Here is an 18,216-nt window from a genome sequence, read left to right as displayed (position 1 = left end):
CGAGGCCAGAGAGTAGACAGGGGTCAGGGTACAGAGAAGCTTCCATTTCATGCCAGAAACGATGCAGAATGTTTGCAAGATGTTAAAAGGAGAGAAACTGAGACTGATTTGAGCTTTAACAAAATTATATTGGATGCTGTATGGTGGGATAGATTAAAAAGAGACAAAACTAGGCCAGCCGTGGTGGCTCATGCCTGTAATCAATCCCAACACTTTGGGAGGCCGAAGCAGACAGATCACTTGAGGCCAGGAGTTCAAGACCAGCCTGGCCAACATGGTGAAATCCCGTCTCCACAAAAAATACAAAAAATTAGCAGGGCTTGGTGGCATATGCCTGTAATCACAGCTACTAGGAAGGTTGAGGCACAAGAATTGCTTGAGCCTGGGAGGCCAAAGGTCGCAGTGAGCCAAGATTGGGCCAGTACACTCCAGCCTGGGCTACAGAATGATAAGAAAAGAAAGGAAGAAAGAAAGAAAGAGAGAGAGAGAGAGAGAGAGAGAGAGAGAGAGAGAGAGAGAGAGAGAAAGAAAGAAAGAAAGAAAGGAAAGAAAGAAAGAAAGAAAGAAAGAAAGAAAGAAAGAAAGAAAGAAAGAAAGAAAGAAAGAAAGAAAGAGAAAGGAAAGGAAAGGAAAGGAAGGAGAGAGAAAAGAAGGAAGGAAGGAAAGGAAGGAAGGAAGGAAGGAAGGAAGGAAGGAAGGAAGGAAGGAAGGAAAGAAAAGGAAGGAAAGGAAGGAAGAGAGAAAGAGAAGGGAGTTGCTAGGACCCTCTTCTAGTTGTCATGGTGAGAATCCATAAGAACCTGACCTAAGACACAGGCGGTGGGAATGGTGAGAGGCAGACGCACGTAAAATTGAACGTAGACTAGAGTTGGTGATTGAACAGGTGTAGGAAGTGACAGAGAAAGAGGTGACAAGGGTGACTCTCAGCTTTCCAGCTTGGAAGATTGATAGGAAGAGGCACCTTTTATTGCATAGAGAATATGGAAGAAGGGGCAAGGGACCGGGAGAGGGATCAGATCCAGTACCAAGACATACGCCCTGACCTACTGCACACATGCAAGAAATGGCCAGAGAAAATAACAAGGACTCAGGACAGGAAACAAGGGGCTGGCTGCAGAAAGAAGGGGCTGTGTCAATGAGACATTGTCTAAGATGCAAGACAGGGGACTCCAGGCTGCTGTTCTCTGCCTGCAGGAAAGGCGGGGCCCACACCTGCTGCAACCTGACCACACAGACCACATATGAGAAAAGGAGGCCAAAGCTGGGCCCAACAGTGTGTCATCATCAGTGAACCCATCCCTGGGGCGCCTGCTGCCAAAGGAGATAGCAGGGGGTGACACTCAGGGAAGTGGAGCATTAGGGCCAGAATCTGGAAGGAAAACAATGCCCCGCGCCAGAGCACGGGCAGCAGCGCACAGTGCAAGGGAAAGACGCCACAGAGGACAAACTGCTCAGCCAGGATTCCCCACGCTCGGACTGGGACGCTTTGCTGGACCAAGGTGGGGCCTCACAGAGGCTGCAATGAGCCAGAACGCTGGGACACAAATCAAACCCCTCCATGCTGAAGGGTCCACGGTGTTGACTGCTGGCTACTTTCTGTCACCACCACCTGAGGAATCTTGGGTGGTCTGTTTCCCAAAGATCAAGACCGTGACACCATGACCTTTTCCTTCCTTTCTTTTCTCTTTCTCTCTCTCTCTCTTTCTTTCTTTCTTTCTTTCTTTCTTTCTTTCTTTCTTTCTTTCTTTCTTTCTTTCTTTCTTTCTTTCTTTCTTTCTTTCTTTCTTTCTTTCTTCCTTTCTTTCCTTCCTTCCTTTCCCTTTCTTTTTCTTTCTTTCTGTCGTTCTTTCTTCTTTCTCTTTCTTCGTCTTCTTTCTTTTTTCTTTCTTCCTTTCTCTCATTCTTCTTTCTTTCTCTCTTTTTCTTTCTCTCTTTCTTCTTTTTTCTCTCTCCCTCTCTTTCTTTTCTTTCTTTCTTTTCCTTCCTTCCTTTCTTAAGCAAATCATAATCTTTTAGATCCAAGTTACTGAAAACTTCTTTATATAATTTACATTTCTCTTTCAAATTGCATCTTTATCAGGACATTCATCCTTTATTTTTTGAAATGGAATCTCACTCTATCACTCAGGCTGGTCACAGTGGTGCGATCTTGGCTCACTGCAACCTCCCGGATTCAGATGATTCTCCTGCCTCAGCCTCCCGAGTACCTGGGACTACAAGCATGTGCCAACACGCCTGGCTAATTTTTTGTATGTTTAGTAGAGACGGGGTTTCACCTTGTTGGCCAGGTTGGTCTCAAACTCCTGGCCTCAGGTGATCTGCTCACCTTAGCCTCCCAAAGTGCTGGGATTACAGGCATAAGCCAATGTGCCCCGCTTCAATTCTCATTTTATTTAAAGATTCTTCCTTGGCTCTGGAGACCTATCACACTTCTGACTCTCCTGATTCTCTTGTGTGTGTGTGTGTGTGTGTGTGTGTGTGTGTGTGTGTGTGTGTGTGTTTGGATGCATGTGCAGGTTTGTTATATAGGTAAACTTGTGTCATGGGGGTTTGGTGTACAAATGATTTCATCACCCAGGTATTAAGCCTAGTACCCATTAGTTATTTTTCCTGATCCTCTCCCCACTCCCACTCACCATGGCCTTTCTTATCCTACCCTACCCATTAGTATTTCAACTCCATAGTGAGAGTTCAGGCATAACACATATTGTTAGTCAAATCAGTGATTTATTTATTCATCAAATAGATATTATGCTTCACTATATGTCAGGCATTGTGATTATCACCAGAGATACACTGGTAACTAACACTGACAGTGGAATATAAAACTGACCAATTCCATCTGTATGACCCTGGCTACGTCATTTCAACTGGGAACATCAATTTACCACCTAGAAAATGTCTAAGACCCTCCCAACTCAACCCCGTCCTACATCTCCTTTACATTGTTCGTTCAAGGTATATAAATTAAGCACATGCTATGCATGCGACCATATTTCACTCCAAGCAAAAACACATGGTAAAGGGATATATTTCCTGGTTTGGGGATTGATAGGGAAAGTCTTACAAATATATAAACACTGAAATAGAATTACATATTCAATAAATCACCTTTATCATAAAGACCACAATAATAAGAGATAGAGACTAGGTCTGGAGGCTTATCGTGTTATAACCATCATGTGCTAGGATTTGGTTTAAATCAACCAACAAGACATGGTCTGAAGTTGGTTTATGATCTGAGAAGACACTCTAAAAAATCTGCCATTATAGGATTGTTGTGAGGATCAAATATAATAAGTTGTGGTACAGGACGTGTAGCATGCGGTACCTAGAGTCAGACTACCTGGATTTGAATCCCTGCTCTGCTAGTCATCAGCTTTATGGCCTTAGGAAAATTGTTTAACCTCTATTTACTTTGGTTTCTTCACCTGTTCAACTGAGAAAGTATAATGGTGACTAAATCATGGGGCTGTTTTGAAGAGTAACAGTTCAAACACGTAAATCCCTATTGTGGAAACTGGCGCATGGTGGTCTCTCAGTAAATATTACTTATTGTGAACTAAAATTTGTGTAGTTGCTAGTCTATCATTAGCACGAAATAAAAGTTTGTTTCCAAACTCTCACATTGCCTTCATTAAACTGTAAATTTCTTGAGAAAAAGAAACTAAAATAAAATCAACTGGATGTGGTCTAGATTTTTGAAGAGCAAATTACATAGATAACTAATATAACACACTGTGCAGTAATCACAGAGACAGAGGACACCCCTAACCAGAACACTGACTGATTCAGCAGTTTCCATTTCCTTTTCTTGCCCTCCACAACTCACAGAAGCCAGCTCTCAGAAACGGAATCACGAGTATGGAGGGGGTTCCCCTAAGAAGTGAGTGAGGGAATGCAATTCGGGGTATCAACCGAGAGCTAGGAGGCAGAGGGTGGGGTGAGAAGCAGGCATTGCTGTGATGTAGGTTTCTAATGAAACAAGTGGCAGAGATACCTTTACTTGGAATTGGTAGCAATAGGGGAAGATACGTGGATGCCAAAGCTCATGTGAAACCTACCACGGTCCCTGATCTTGCCTCTGCTTCTCCTCCCTCAGGACTGGCATTAGCCATCATTGGGGTAGGATGGAAAGAGAGCTCATGTGTATTAAAAGACCTAACTCTACAGACAGAAAGGACAGAATTCCAAAGGTGTGGTCCTACTTGGCTTCTGTCCTCCATTGTTCTCCAGCATCAGACATATCAACTCTAGCCCCTTTGGGGGGAATTCAAGGCCTGTCCTGGTTTGGTTCCAATTTAGCTTTATCGTCCATATTCGGCCACCACTCTGCAGCTCCACTGAAGCACCCCCTCTTTCCTCTGAGCCCACAATGTCACACCCAGGACTCTGCCTCAGCTGGGCCTCCACTGCCCACCCATCTATAGATGCCTAAATCCCGGGCAGTTATCCAAACACAACTAAAGTTCCATCCCTTCCATGAAGCCTTCCCCAACCCTCTGGTGGAAGGTCACTTCTTCCCTTTGTGGGGTTCTGAGCTTTCCCTTCTTTTTCTATGAGGAGTCTTAGCACTTTCTACTAAGTGCTACTATTACCTGTTCACATACTCTACCTGTCCCCACGAGACCAGAGGCATCTCAGAAACAAAGATCATTAAAACCAACTAAATCTATTTCTCATTATAAAATGAGGTATGCTGATTGATTGTGAAAGAATAAAATAATAAAGTATGGAAAAGAAAAAAAAAAAGCATATAATCTAGCTGAGAAGGTAGAGACCCTTCCACACCACTGAAATTATGTATTGAAAAGAATAAGGAAAAACTTGCTTCAGTTTGACACGATTTATGTAAGCGTAGTATAGGATCCTTAAAATGGTTCAAAGAAATGGAAAATCAAGACTTCATTTTGGCAAAGGCCATTGAACAGAAACTTTAGCGTATTTATCAATAATTTATTTCAGATTAAACAACTGACCACAATCCACTTTTCAACCAGTGATGCTGGAAATGTTTTAAAACAAAATTAGTTCATGAATATGTGGGCTGATCAAGAAGGTAATAAAGTCTCACTAAGTAAAATGAGAAAAATTCAGAAAAAGAAAAAAATAAGAAAATAAATCACCCAGGTACGTATCACACACATATAAGCACTATTCATTCTTCAAGGTTTGTATTTCCAAGCCTATGTATTTTTTCCACGCCTAGGGTTGGCAAGGAGTGTATATATATATATATATATATATATATGTACAAATATATGTGTATATGTTTAAATATATGTATATATTGTACAAATATATGCATATATAGTACAAATATATATGTAAATATATTTGTACAATTCTTCAAAGTTTGTAGAATTTGTATAATGTCGTATCTTGCTTTTTTAAACCACTGATGTTATAAGTGTATTTCTGCCACTTCATTCTTTTTAGAGACTTAATAATAAATGATCTAGTGGATAATTTATCATCCCCTGATAGAGAGAAATTAGCTTTGCTGAATTTAGAGTTATAAATGATGCTGGGTCAGGTGTCTTTATGTTTGAAGATGACTCCATATTTGGGTTGTTTCCACAGAACTCTTTCCTAGAAATGTTTTTTCTAGATTAATGGCTATGAATATTTCTAGGCACCTGACATATTGACACCCACCTCTCAAGTACTTTTATGATCCACAACTAGCATTTAACACAGCGCCCTAGTCACTCCGAGACTAATAAATAGACAAATGACTGAAACGTGACCTCCAGCTTTCTATTCCTCAGCTTTCATTCAGTTCCTTGCCTCTGGGAGGAGGAAGGGCTGTGCAGCCCTCCACAGCATCAGCCCATCAACCCTACCCCTGTTGTTATAGCAGCTGAGGAAGCAGAATTGCAACTCTGTGGGAAGGACTGGGGCCGGAGAGTTCATGCATAGACCAGTTCTTATGAGAAAGGACCAGCTAAGAATAGCTTTGGGTTGACACACACTCCTCTTCACACTCACAGGAGAAACCATTTCCCCATGAAGCTAGACCAGTCATGAGTTGAGAGCTGAGAGTTAGAGAATCGCTCAGAGATGCTATTCTTGGATATCCTGAGCCCCTGTGGTCACCGGGGACCCTGAGTTGTGCAACACTCAGCATGACAGCATCACTACGCTTAAAAATTTCCCTCCTCACCCCCAGATTCCATTTCCCCATCCGCCAGGGCTGCCTATAAAGAGAAGGAGAGATGGCTTCAGACTTCAGGAGGACACAGGCAGCAGAGAGTGGTCAGTCCCTTCTTGGCTCTACTGACACTCGAGCCTACATTCCAACACCTGCTCAGAATCATGCAGGTCTCCACTGCTGCCCTTGCTGTCCTCCTCTGCACCGTGGCTCTCTGCAACCAGATCTTGGCAACATGTGAGTCCAAGTTTTGTTGTGGGTAACACCACTCTCTGGCCATGGTTAGACCACATCAGTCTTTTCTTGTGGCCTTAGAGCCCCCAAGAGAAAAGAGAATTTATTAAAGGGCTGCCAAACATCTTGGTCTTTGCCTTCAAGACTTTTATTTTTATCTGTAGAAGGGATCTTAGCCCCCTAGTCTCCAGGTATGACAATCTAGGCAGGGGCAGGGGAGTTACAGTCCCTTGCACAGATAGAAAAACAGGGTTCGAAACAAATCAGTTATCAAGAGGCAGAATCCAGGGCTGGTTCCTTCCCACTGGGGTCTGTTGTTCACTGTCCAGTTCACCCTAGGTCTCTCAGGAGGCCTGTCCCTTGGATGTCTTATGAGAGATACTCAAGGCTTCTCTTGGGCTGGGGTATGACTTGAACCAAACTAAATTCCCTGAAGAGAGCTGAGATAAGAGAACAGACTGTTCAGGTATCTGGATCATACAGAGAAACAGAGAACCCAGTATGAAGAGTCAAGGGGAAGGAAGAAAATAGACAGAAACAAAGAGACATTTCTCAGCAAAAACGCCCAAATGCTTTCCAGTCACTTGGTCTGAGCAAGCCTGCCTTCCTCAACCGTTCAGGGATCAGAAACTGCCTGGCCTTTTCTTCTGAGATGTGCCTCAAGCTCATTCTCTTCCTTTCTCCGCAGTTGCTGCCGACATGCCGACCGCCTGCTGCTTCAGCTACATCTCCCGGCAGATTCCACAGAATTTCATAGCTGACTACTTTGAGACCAGCAGCCAGTGCTCCAAGCCTGGTGTCATGTAAGTGCCAGTCTTCCTATTCACCTCTAGGGAGGTAGGGAGGGTCAGGGTGGGGGCACAGACAGGCCAGAAGGCCATCCTGGAAAGGCCCAGTCTTCCAGAGCCTATCGGGGGTACAAGACGCAGGGCTCCGAGGTGTGACCTGACTTGGGGCTGGAGTGGGGCAGGTGTTACAGAGTCAGGAAGGGCTGCCCCAGCCCAGAGGAAAGGGACAGGAAGAAGGAGGCAGCAGGACCCTCTGAGAGCCCCCCCGCCCGGAGTCCCTGAGAGAAGCTCTCTAGACAGAGATAGGCAAGGCCCCCTGAGAGAGGAGCAGGCCCTGAGCTGCACAGGACAGATAATGGGATGGAGGGGCCATGGTGGGCCCAGGATTCCCCTGCTGGATTCCCCAGTGCTTAACCCTTCCTCCCTTCTCCACAGCTTCCTAACCAAGAGAGGCCGGCAGGTCTGTGCTGACCCCAGTGAGGAGTGGGTCCAGAAATACGTCAGCGACCTGGAGCTGAGTGCCTGAGGGGTCCGGAAGCTTCGAGGCCCAGTGACCTCGGTGGACCCAGTGGAGAGCGGGAGCCTGAGCCTTGGGAACATCCCTGTGACCTCCACAGCTACCTCTTCTATGGACTGGTTGTTGCCCAACAGCCACTGTGGGACTCTTTTTAACTTAAATTTTAATTTATTTATACTATTTAGTTTGTGTAATTTATTTTCGATTTCACAGTGTGTTTGTGATTGTTTGCTCTGAGAGTTCCCCTGTCCCCTCTCCCTTCCCTCACACTGTGTTTGGTGACAACTGACTGTCATTTGCCTGCCATAGGCAGTCATGGTACCAAAGCCACCAGACTGACCAATGTGTATCGGATGCTTTTGGTCAGGGCTGTGATCGGCCTGGGGAACTAATAAAGATGCTCTTTTAAAAGGTAAACCAGTATTGAGTTTGGTTTTGTTTTTCTGGCAAATCAAAATCACTGGTTAAGAGGAATCATAGGCAAAGATTAGGAAGAGGTGAAATGGAGGGAAATTGGGAGAGATGGGGAGGGCTACCACAGAGTTATCCACTTTACAACGGAGGCACAGTTCTGGAACATTGAAACTACGAATATGTTATAACTCAAATCGTAATATGCATGCTCTAGGAGAATTTACTCCTCGAATGGACACCATTAAGCAGAGCACTCTGTAGCGCATATTCATGATGAATCAAGCGTTTAACAGCAATTACTTACATTGCTGAGGCTTACTCCTTCTGAGTGCTTTTTATGCATTGTTCATTTAATCTTACCAATGCAATAGTACAGCTTAGGTACTATTAATACCTCCATTTGACAGAAAAGTAACCCAGGGCTCAGAAAGGTTAGGCAACTTGGTTGAGGTTATACAGCATGTAAAAGGTCAATTGCGTTTCAAAACTGGACTTTTATTGAACTACAGACTATGCTGTTAACCACTGACCAAGTTATTTCCCGAAACATGATCCACCTATACTCAAACCTTACCCTATGCTTTAGCGGATGATACTCTATCCATTGCAACCACTTTCTGGTCAGGATTCTGAGTTGACATAGAGTGTTTGAGCAGTGATTGTTGAAGCCACTTAAACAGGATCTTTAGGTGTAGACCTGGGAACTGATATGTTTATCAAGCTCATGAGATGTTCCACAGCATGTTAGTGACTAAGAGCCACTGTCAATAGAATTCACCACTGTTTTCTAAATTTGTTAAGTATCCACATATGGCAACAGGTGTATTATACAGTATTTCTCTAGAATCTACACTCTACAGAATAAATAGCTAATGTTAGAGAAGGAAAAGACAACCAAATTCTGTATGGATCAGGATGCTGTCTATAGGTTTACTGTGAAAGGTAAGTTATTTATTAGATGAATTGCTTGCATTATATATACAAGAAATGCACACTAAGCTGAGGTCCTTTTTGCAGAAGAAAGAGAAATTCAAAATATTTGTGTGAAAACCAAACGTGTTAATTTTTAAGAGCTATACTTATTTCATTTTGTTTAAAATAATCTAATTTTTGTGACCAAAGATGTTTAGAATTGTACGGTTCAAACTCTTTAAGGCATAATTAAATACTCCTACTTAGCAAATATTAAAATGCACATACTATGTGACCCACATCCCATTTGACCTGATCCTATTTCTAGGAATCTGCTTTATAGAAACACTGCCAAAAGATAAGAATATGTAGACATGAGGATATTCTTTGCAGTATGGTTGGTAAAGAGCAAAGAAATGCAAACAGTCATCACTAGGGGATTAATCAGTAGAGGATTAAGACATCCATCAATGGAACATTCTGCAGTCAGTAAAAAAACAGTAGCACACATCTATATCTGTAGGAAGCGTCCATAATATTATTTGTAAAAGGCATATCTATTTACATCCAGTATATGAATATATATTCTCTATATACGCTACAGAACTATCTGTAAAGGATACTATTTTGTTTTATTTTTTAAAGTCACATACACATATATATTTACATAGGCAAATATTTGAAAGATACACATCCAATAGCTAACCGTTGTTTCTTTGAGGAGATGAGGCTTTTTTTCTTTTTTTTTTTTTTTTTAGGAATGAGGGTTTTTCCTTTTTATATTCTGCACTTTTAAAACTTTGAGTTATTTTCTGATTAGCTTGCATAGCTTACCTCTCTGGTCTTACCATACCCTATTCTTTGATGGGTGATATTCCATCCATCGCAACTACTTTCTGGTCAAGATTCTGAGTTGATGCAGAGAGGATTGAGCTCAGCCTAGTTTACAGCATTTTGATGCCATGATGACTTTCATATAATGAGGGTACAGCAACAAACATGCCCTTTTGACAAGGTTGTTCTCTCTCTCTCTCTCTCTCTCACACACACACACACACACACACACACACACACACACACACACGAGCAGCTTTTGTCCCCATAGATGCAGTGAAGGTGTCATCATTCCTTCTTTATGGGCTTTCAGGAGAATATAGGTGCGTACAACCCTTGCCTGCACTGAATTGTTTCTCAAGGCCCAGAAACCCAAAGCTAAACAAAGTTTAATCATGCCCGACATTCCCTAAATACGAGTGTTATGAACAAACAGAGTAAGCTGAACAAAGACCCCTGTCAGGGAACGGGAGAATGGGAATTGCATTTTTAAGCAGTTCAGCCAGTCTGACAGTCCCTAGCTCTCCTCTCTGGGGGAACGTCCTCCATGGACAATCTGAGATGTGCATTGTGGAGGATTTGCTTTCTGGAGGCTGCTGACTTCCCATCTGTGTGAGTTAGCCTGAGGTTGCCTTTGGTATTGTGTAATCAGCAACTGTTTGGAACCAGTCTTGTGGTTTCTTTGGCAATGTGACTCCATTCTAATGTCTGTAGGCTACTATTTGTTTCTGATCAATTCCATGGGCCAGGTAGCCAGAAGCAGAGAAGTTGTCAGTTACATAGTTCGCATTTGCATTTTACCTGGGGTTGGGGATGTGCACTTTCTTTTTTCTTTCTTTTCCTTTTTTTTTTTTTTTTTTTTTTTTGAGATGGAGTCTCCCACTATCACCTGAGCTGGAGTGCAGTGGCATGATCGCGGCTCACTGTAACCTCTGCATTGCAGGTTCAAGGGAGTCTCCTGCCTCGGCCTCCCAAGTAGCTGAGATTACAGGTGCCTGCCACCAAGCCCAGCTAAGTTTTTGTATTTTTAATAGAGACGGCATTTCACCATGTTGGGCAGGTTTGTCTCTAACTCTTGACCTCGTGATCTGCCCATATTGGCCTACCAAAGTGCTAGGCTTACAGGCATGAGCCACCGCACCCGGCCGGGGATGTGGACTTTCTAGCACAGACCTCACTACCATTGTCACCCCAACCTCCCAGCTGCTGGCAAGAGACCTCTGCCTGCATCTGGACCCATGTGGAGGTGATGAATATTTGACCCTTGGCTTCGTTAGGTCTCTCATCTTCCTGTCTCTGCTCATGCTAACTTTATCTTAGAGTAGAAAATTCTGCATTTACAGCTCTTCAAGTCTCCAGATTACTGGATTCTCAGTCAACAGGCTGGAAGGGCCTTTTTAGCAGGTTGCATTTCTTCTTTTTCAATTTCAGATGGGCCCATTTCAAAGTAGCCTAAACTCTTTCTTAAAGGACTTTACTGATGTAATACATAGCTACTAAATTCCAATATTCAGAATCTTTTCTATCAAATTCCTTAATGCTGCAGCCTTGGTATTTGGCACAGGCTTTTAGCACCAAAATAAGACAGACCATAGTTCAACCAGCACGTGCAATACCTTGTAATGGGGATTGCAAAAGGTAGTGCCCAGACAGGACAGCATGGTGAGTATCACCTGGGAACATGGTAGCAATGCACATTCTCAGCCCCACTTCCTTTCTTAATGGACCAGAGCCCAGCAACCTGTGTTTTAACAAGGCTCCAGGTAATTCTGATGCATGTAAGGCTTAAAACTCACTTTCATTTCACAAGGTCCTCACCAAGTCACCTCCTACTTTCTCGTTTCAGCCAGTTCCACACTTCAGTCAGGGCCTGTGACTTTTAACAGACCCTGTGTCTCTGCACAGATACAGATCTCTGTATCTCTCAGGATGCTGGCAGTTTCCGGGCAGAAAGCAAACAAGCAAATCCAACTCAAAGAGGCTTTGAGTAAATGCACCTTGTGGCTCCAAGACTCCAGGGCATCGAGGTGGCCGTAGCTCCAGGCAAGGCTGGACGCAGCAGCCCTGTGGTATCTCATGAGTCCTCTTTGTTTCTCTTTCTGATCTCCCTTTCCTGTGAGAGGCCCTGGGTGGCTGCCAGTACCTGCCAGTGTGACATGAATCCTTGTTCATTTTCTGCCGTAAAGAGTGAGTCTGTGTTCCCATTGGAAAAAGTATCACTAGGCCCTTTCGGATTTGACTGACTTCGGAACCCAATTCCTAACCAATCGCTGTGGCTATGGGGATGGGTTTCAATGATTTGCTTAAGTTAATCAAGGCACATAACTTGAACCTTTGGGTTTAAAGAATTTTACATAAATTTAAAGCCTGAGAATTGTGGGGAAGGGGGTTATCCCCCGAGGAAATGCGAGTTTCTGGCATCAGGAAACATGCAGAATAGATGCTGGTCAGGAAACACATGTTTTCACTATAATGTGTTTGTTTTTTTCCTGTTAGTTTTGTCTTGGTGATATAACAGGCACTAATACTTTGTGTGTGATAAACATTTCTTCTCCCGTGCTCTCTAGATTAGAGACTATTAGTCATCCACTTTCCTGAATGACTTTATTTTTTGTTTATTTGTTTTTTTTTTTTTTTTTTTTTTTTTTGAGACAGAGTCTCCCTCTGTTGCTCAGGCTGGAGTGCAGTGGTGTGATCTCCGCTCACTGCAAGCTCCACCTACCAGGTACACGCCATTCTCCTGCCTCAGCCTCCCAAGTAGCTGGGACTACAGGCTCCCACCACCACGCCTGGCTAATTTTTTGTCTTTTTAGTAGAGACGGAGTTTCACCATGTTAACCAGGATGGTTTCAATCTCCTGACCTCGTGTTTCACCCGCCTTGGCCTCCCAAAGTGCTGGGACTACAGGCGTGAGCCACCGCGACCAGCCAAATGACTTTATTTTTAACAAGATGCTGACTTGTGCTATTTCCTGTTGCCCAATGAATGACTGTTGCCCAAGTTTAAGACAAAAGAAACATAAGCTCTTCATGATGTCATGGTAACCACTAGAAAATGGGGCTACATACCCGCTCCAGAACATACTGAGGAAGACAGAACTGGCCCTGCCACAAGCACTACCCACCTTCTTTCATACAAGCCAAAGATCAGCCACTGAGGATGCAGGAGGAGATGAGAGAAGTCTTAGAACAATGAGTCCTCAGTAGAAATTGCCCATGTTAAGGAAGAGAAGGGAGTCTTTTCACAGGAGATAGACAAGGGGACTGCAAGCGAAGGAGACACTTCATACTTGCAGTTTTTATTCCTCCTCTTTCCTGGGAACTGCACCCACAAAAATACATTATGTGGAATTGACCACATCTCAACTGTTAATCCCAAAAATTAAAATAAGCTGATTTGCATCTTGAGTTTTTTAAACTTATCACAACATAAGCATTTCTCATGTCATTGCATTGTTTGTAAAGGCTGCTTAATAGCCAATCAAGGGAAGATCCCATAATTTTCTTAGCCATTTCCATATCATAGGCAATTTAAATTGGGTCCAATTTTAAGTTGCTATAAATATGCTGGGGACCAAATACACTTATGCATTGTTCTTTTTTCCCGTATTTGAATTTATTTCTATAGAGAATAGATTCTTAGACATGGACCCTCTCGGCCAAAGGCTAAGAACATTTATTTCAAGGTTCCTGATGCATATCAGCACCCATATTAAACATATCTTTAGGTCCTTTGCTTAGCATGTATCTCTCTTGAATGAACAGATGTCTGAAAGCCTGGAATGAACAGATGTCTGAAAGCCTGGCTGTACTCTCATTGCTCAGTAGCTCAGGCTTCGCTAATACAGCTCTGTCCATCTGCGTGTGGTTTAAGTTGGGTTCTGCTGCTCAGGACTCCTGGCATCACTGCATAAGTCAAGTCTACACCATTAGAACAGCTGTGGGATAACACAGAAGTTTCTGCTCTGCCAGGGGAAACTATGACTACAGAGCTTTAGTGAGGAAGAACTAGCTAGGTGGTCCTGGGTGACACCAATATCTCACCTCCTCTCGCTGTGGAAACCACTTCCCCATAAACAGCCTTGAGACAACTGAGCACTTGAACTGTTCTCGCAAATACCCTGAGCCCTGTGGCTACCAAGAACCCCTCGCATGTGCAAGTCAACAAGACACCACAGTGCTTAAAAACATGCTCTCTCATCAGCCCCGGTTTCCATCTTCCCATGACTCAGGGCTCACCTCTTAAGATAAGGGGACACAGCTCGGACCTCACAGCTGGCGACTGAGTGCCCAAGCCCTGTCCTCTTCTGCTCACACTCTTGGGTCCCCACGTCCTCCTCATTCACAATGACCCCTGTTCCTGGGTCTCCTCTCACGAGTCTGTGTTTGTCCTGCTGTGTTTGTCCTGCTGCTGTTTTGCTGTTGTTGACTTCTGGCTGGGGTCAAACCACATCACCAAAGACCAAGGACAGAGGTACCTAAGTGAAACAGGAAACTTCCTAAGGGATTTTCAAAATGCCCTGGGCTGTCTGTTCAGGAAGATTTTCGTCCCAAAAGAGTTTTCACTTTCTATTCTATAAACCTTAAAGACAGGGTACGGTCTTGTCCTACTTAGGGAAGGAGAACATTGAGTAGGTTTCAATAAGGGGCAGAACTCGGCTACAATCGCTTCCCGGTGGCCAGCCTGGCCAACACGGTGAAACCTCATCGCTACTAAAATACAAAAATTAGCCAGGCATGGTGGGAGGCACCTGTAATCTCAGCTACTCGAGAGGCTGAGGCAGAAGAATCGCTTGAATCCAGGAGGCAGAGGTTGCCTCCCACCATGCCTGGCTGGGATGGCACCACCATACTCCAGCCTGGGTGGCAGAGTGAGCCTCTGTCTCAGAAAAAAAAAAAAAGACGCAAAGTGTTGGCTCATCACTGTTGTTTGCAACTCTGTTTGTAAAACAATCAATATAAATAAATTCTATAAAAGATGAATAGTGTAAACCATTATGGTATAGCCACATAATAAACAGAAAATTACTGAAAAGAATGAAGTAGACATACATACTGAAATGAAAGGTATCTAAGATATTAATGTAAAACTATGTATATAGAATATACATTCCATATGTGTATCTCTATACCAATCTCTATATTACCACATATTTATTATATAACTGTATATATAATAATATTGCTTTAGTAAAAGTTATATATATTTACACAAACACAAGGACATTTGATGTGATCTATCCCAACCTATTAAATGTGATTTCCCTGGCAACCATGATTTTTAAGAAATGAGGACCTCCACTTTTCATTTTCCATTCTTTGTGCTTTGATTTTCATAAGTATGAGTATGTGATTTTTAATTCAAAAACCAAGATTTGAGAAGCTGGGGCGTTGCCCTAAAAACTGGTTCTCTCTTAGTTCTCTTGAACCACTTGCTCTGGGTCTTCCATTGAGGGGACAAGCTTTGCAAATTTCAGTTTAGTTCAGAGAGCTTCAGGAATGTTCGCTGCTGCTATGTTACCCATTGTATCAAGAGATCAAGGCAACAAACATGTCCTGTCTAGATCCAAAGAGTACATTTTGACTCTCTCTCTCTCTCTACACACACACACACACACACACACACCCCTCTGCATAAATAGCTTCTCTCACGCAACATTTTATAATCCCTTCCAATTTTGAGATACTCTTCCTCTAGCCCAACATCATAGCAAACCAGCTAGGGCAAGTGTCGGGGCATTATCCGGAATCATGACAGTAGCAACCTCTGCCTTGATGAAGCCATAGAGTCTCATCCTTTTTTCCCCTAAGGGCTCTCAACATCTGATGACTGACACCACTGGCCCATGAACTTTCAAATATTTCAAATAGATCTAGGATTTAGTTCACATCTCAACAACATGAATATTGCATAAATCCTTCGTATATTAGATGAATAGTAAACTGACAGCCTATTATAATCAGGGGAAAAGGAAAAGCAAAAGATTCTAATAGGCTGCAAGTTCACATTGGCTGGGCCTCTTTCCCTGGTTAACCTCTTTTTTAAGCGGAAGTGGCAGACAAAGCAGGGTTCACTAAATAGTCCACATGATCCCCTTCATGGCATTTGCACTGGGCTCTTGTGGCTAATTCTGGCCAATGAATTGTAAGATTAAGTGAAGCATGTCACTTCTGGACCAAGACAGTTAAAAGTAGTATGCCTTTTCTGTCTTCCTTCTCATTCCAGAATCTATAGCTACAGGATGGAAGCACCTGAATTCCTGGGTCACCACCTGGAGGAGAGCTGCTCTAGGATCAGTACTGCTCAGAGTGTAGTTCATGGGTCAGCAGCATTGGCATCACCTGAAACCTCATTAGAAAGGCAGAATCTTGAGCCTTACCCGAGATCTTAGAAACAGAGTCTCAGGTGGAACCCAGGAATCTGTGTTTAAACAAGCCCACCAGGGGATTCTGATGCAACCAAATTTTGAGAACCAGTGATCTAGCCCACATTAGATTTTGTGTGAATGGAAAACTTTTACCTTGTTATTCTGCTGGGGGTTTGTTTGTTATCTAGGCACAACCTATCAAACCTTACTGTCACAGAGTGAAAACATAAAATGCTTAACTTTTCTCCAATCATCAGCTCCATCTTAACATCTTGGGCAGATTCCATCGTTTTGGTCACATCCAGTTATTAAAATTCCTTCAGTTTAGAACTCTAATCTTAAATTTGACTTAAATAACATTTCTACTTCTTCCTTTCTCCTTGCCCTCCACCACAGCAAAACAGGCTCTGGTAGTTGGAGTGTGATGAAGTGTTTGTTTGGTTCTGAGACACCCTCTCTCCTTCTCCTTTTAACTCCTCTGGCATGTTGGGAAGAGGGGTGGTCTGTGTGGGGTAATATAAAGAGAAAATGTTGCCGACGTGGTGGTTTGTACCTATAATCCCAGTGCTTTGGGAGGCCAGGGCCAGAGGAACACTTGAGGCCAGGAGTTGGAGACCAGCCTGGGCAACACAGTGAGACCCTGTCTCTACAAAAAAAAAAAAAAAAAAAAAATTAAATTAGCAGGCATGGTAGTGTGCAGCTATAGTCCTAGCTACTCAGGAGGCTGAGGCAGGAGGATGGCTTGAGCCTAGGAGTTCTAGTCTGCAGTGACCTGTGATCACACCACTGTACTCCAGCCTGGATTACAAAGCAAGATCCTGTCTCTAAAAGAAATTTTTTTTAGTTTTTAAAAGAGAAAAAAAATTCTTTTAATGTCTTTTAGATGTAGTCCCTGTCCCCACTGCTAGGTTATCCCTGCATCTTTTTAAAAAATATTGAAATTATGGGCAATGCATGTATATTTTCCTCAGATAGATGGGCATTCCTGAGGGTCCTCTCTCTGCATAGCTTCTTAGGTGAAAGATCCCACCCTGGCCCAACATCTTTCACCTCTCTCTTCTGCTCACACCACTGGCAGCATACCCTGGGCCTTTGCTGGCCTGGAAGACACCACTGAGCATGTTACACAAAAGCACCATGGAGCACACCTAGCCCCGTGCAAGTGCAAGACCTTACAGGTGATGGGCAGACTGCCTTTCAGCACCTTCTTACCCACACATCCAGGGGCCTTTGTAGACAGCAGCCCTGAGACCACCCCACCAGCTACTGCTGTTAAGATCCTTGTCAGCTAAGCAGTGGATCTCCTGTTGGTAGGATGAGCACTTTAAGACTCAAAGGGGATACTGTTAATAATTATGTTGGCACAACTGGCATAAACTGGGTCATTTCCCAGACAAAATGGGACATGTGATTCCCCTGACCTCTGCAGAGTGTCATGGGAGGATGGCTTGAGCCCAGCTCCCTTCCGCAGGATCAATGGAAAGCTCCCTTCCGCAGGATCAATGGAAAGCTCATTCCATGTGATGGGAGAGCAGCCTCCGGCAATCCTTTTCCCTGCTTTGGTTCCTATCTCCTGTTTTCTTCTCCCCTGCTCATTTTGGCTCAGGCAAATCATGAGGTTCACTGTGTAAGCTGACATCCAACTGGAAAATGAGTTGCCTTGTTTGCAGGCACTTCCAGTTTGTACAAGTTACCCTCTGGAGACCCTTTCACCAGGCTTCAAGAGCAGTTAGAAGTAATGACCTCTCCTTCACAAAGGTGGAACCCACTAGGCTGGCCACTTTCTTTCCTCTTCTTATGTCCACAATGCCCTGGAAGGATTGTCTGGCCCCAGCTGCTAGTGACTTAGTTTAGAATATAAAGTCTATAATGAAAACTTAGTCTCGGATTTGGGAACTAGCCATCATTTGTGGGGCAACAGGGTGTATCCCAATCTAAATCCTTTTACAAAAGCAGTAAAATAATTCAGGAAAGACCAGGCACAGTGACTCACGCC

At 43.5% G+C, this 18,216-nt stretch overlaps 1 protein-coding gene across 1 annotated transcript; it reads left to right on the top strand.

Annotated features, from left to right (window-relative positions):
• Positions 1-5,528: 5,528 nt before the first annotated feature.
• LOC115894852 (C-C motif chemokine 3-like) lies at positions 5,529-8,109 on the top strand. Its single transcript, XM_030923643.1, has 3 exons — positions 5,529-6,391; positions 7,077-7,191; positions 7,612-8,109. Exons 1-3 carry the CDS (start codon positions 6,319-6,321, stop codon positions 7,700-7,702), a joined length of 279 nt encoding a protein of 92 aa, XP_030779503.1. The 5' UTR covers positions 5,529-6,318; the 3' UTR covers positions 7,703-8,109.
• Positions 8,110-18,216: the final 10,107 nt, after the last annotated feature.

This window comes from Rhinopithecus roxellana, chromosome 19 (assembly GCF_007565055.1).
Source record: "Rhinopithecus roxellana isolate Shanxi Qingling chromosome 19, ASM756505v1, whole genome shotgun sequence".
Classification (NCBI taxonomy): Eukaryota; Metazoa; Chordata; class Mammalia; order Primates; family Cercopithecidae; genus Rhinopithecus; species Rhinopithecus roxellana.
The sequence above is the reverse complement of the archived record's forward strand: the minus strand, read 5'-3'. Positions and strand labels throughout refer to the sequence as shown.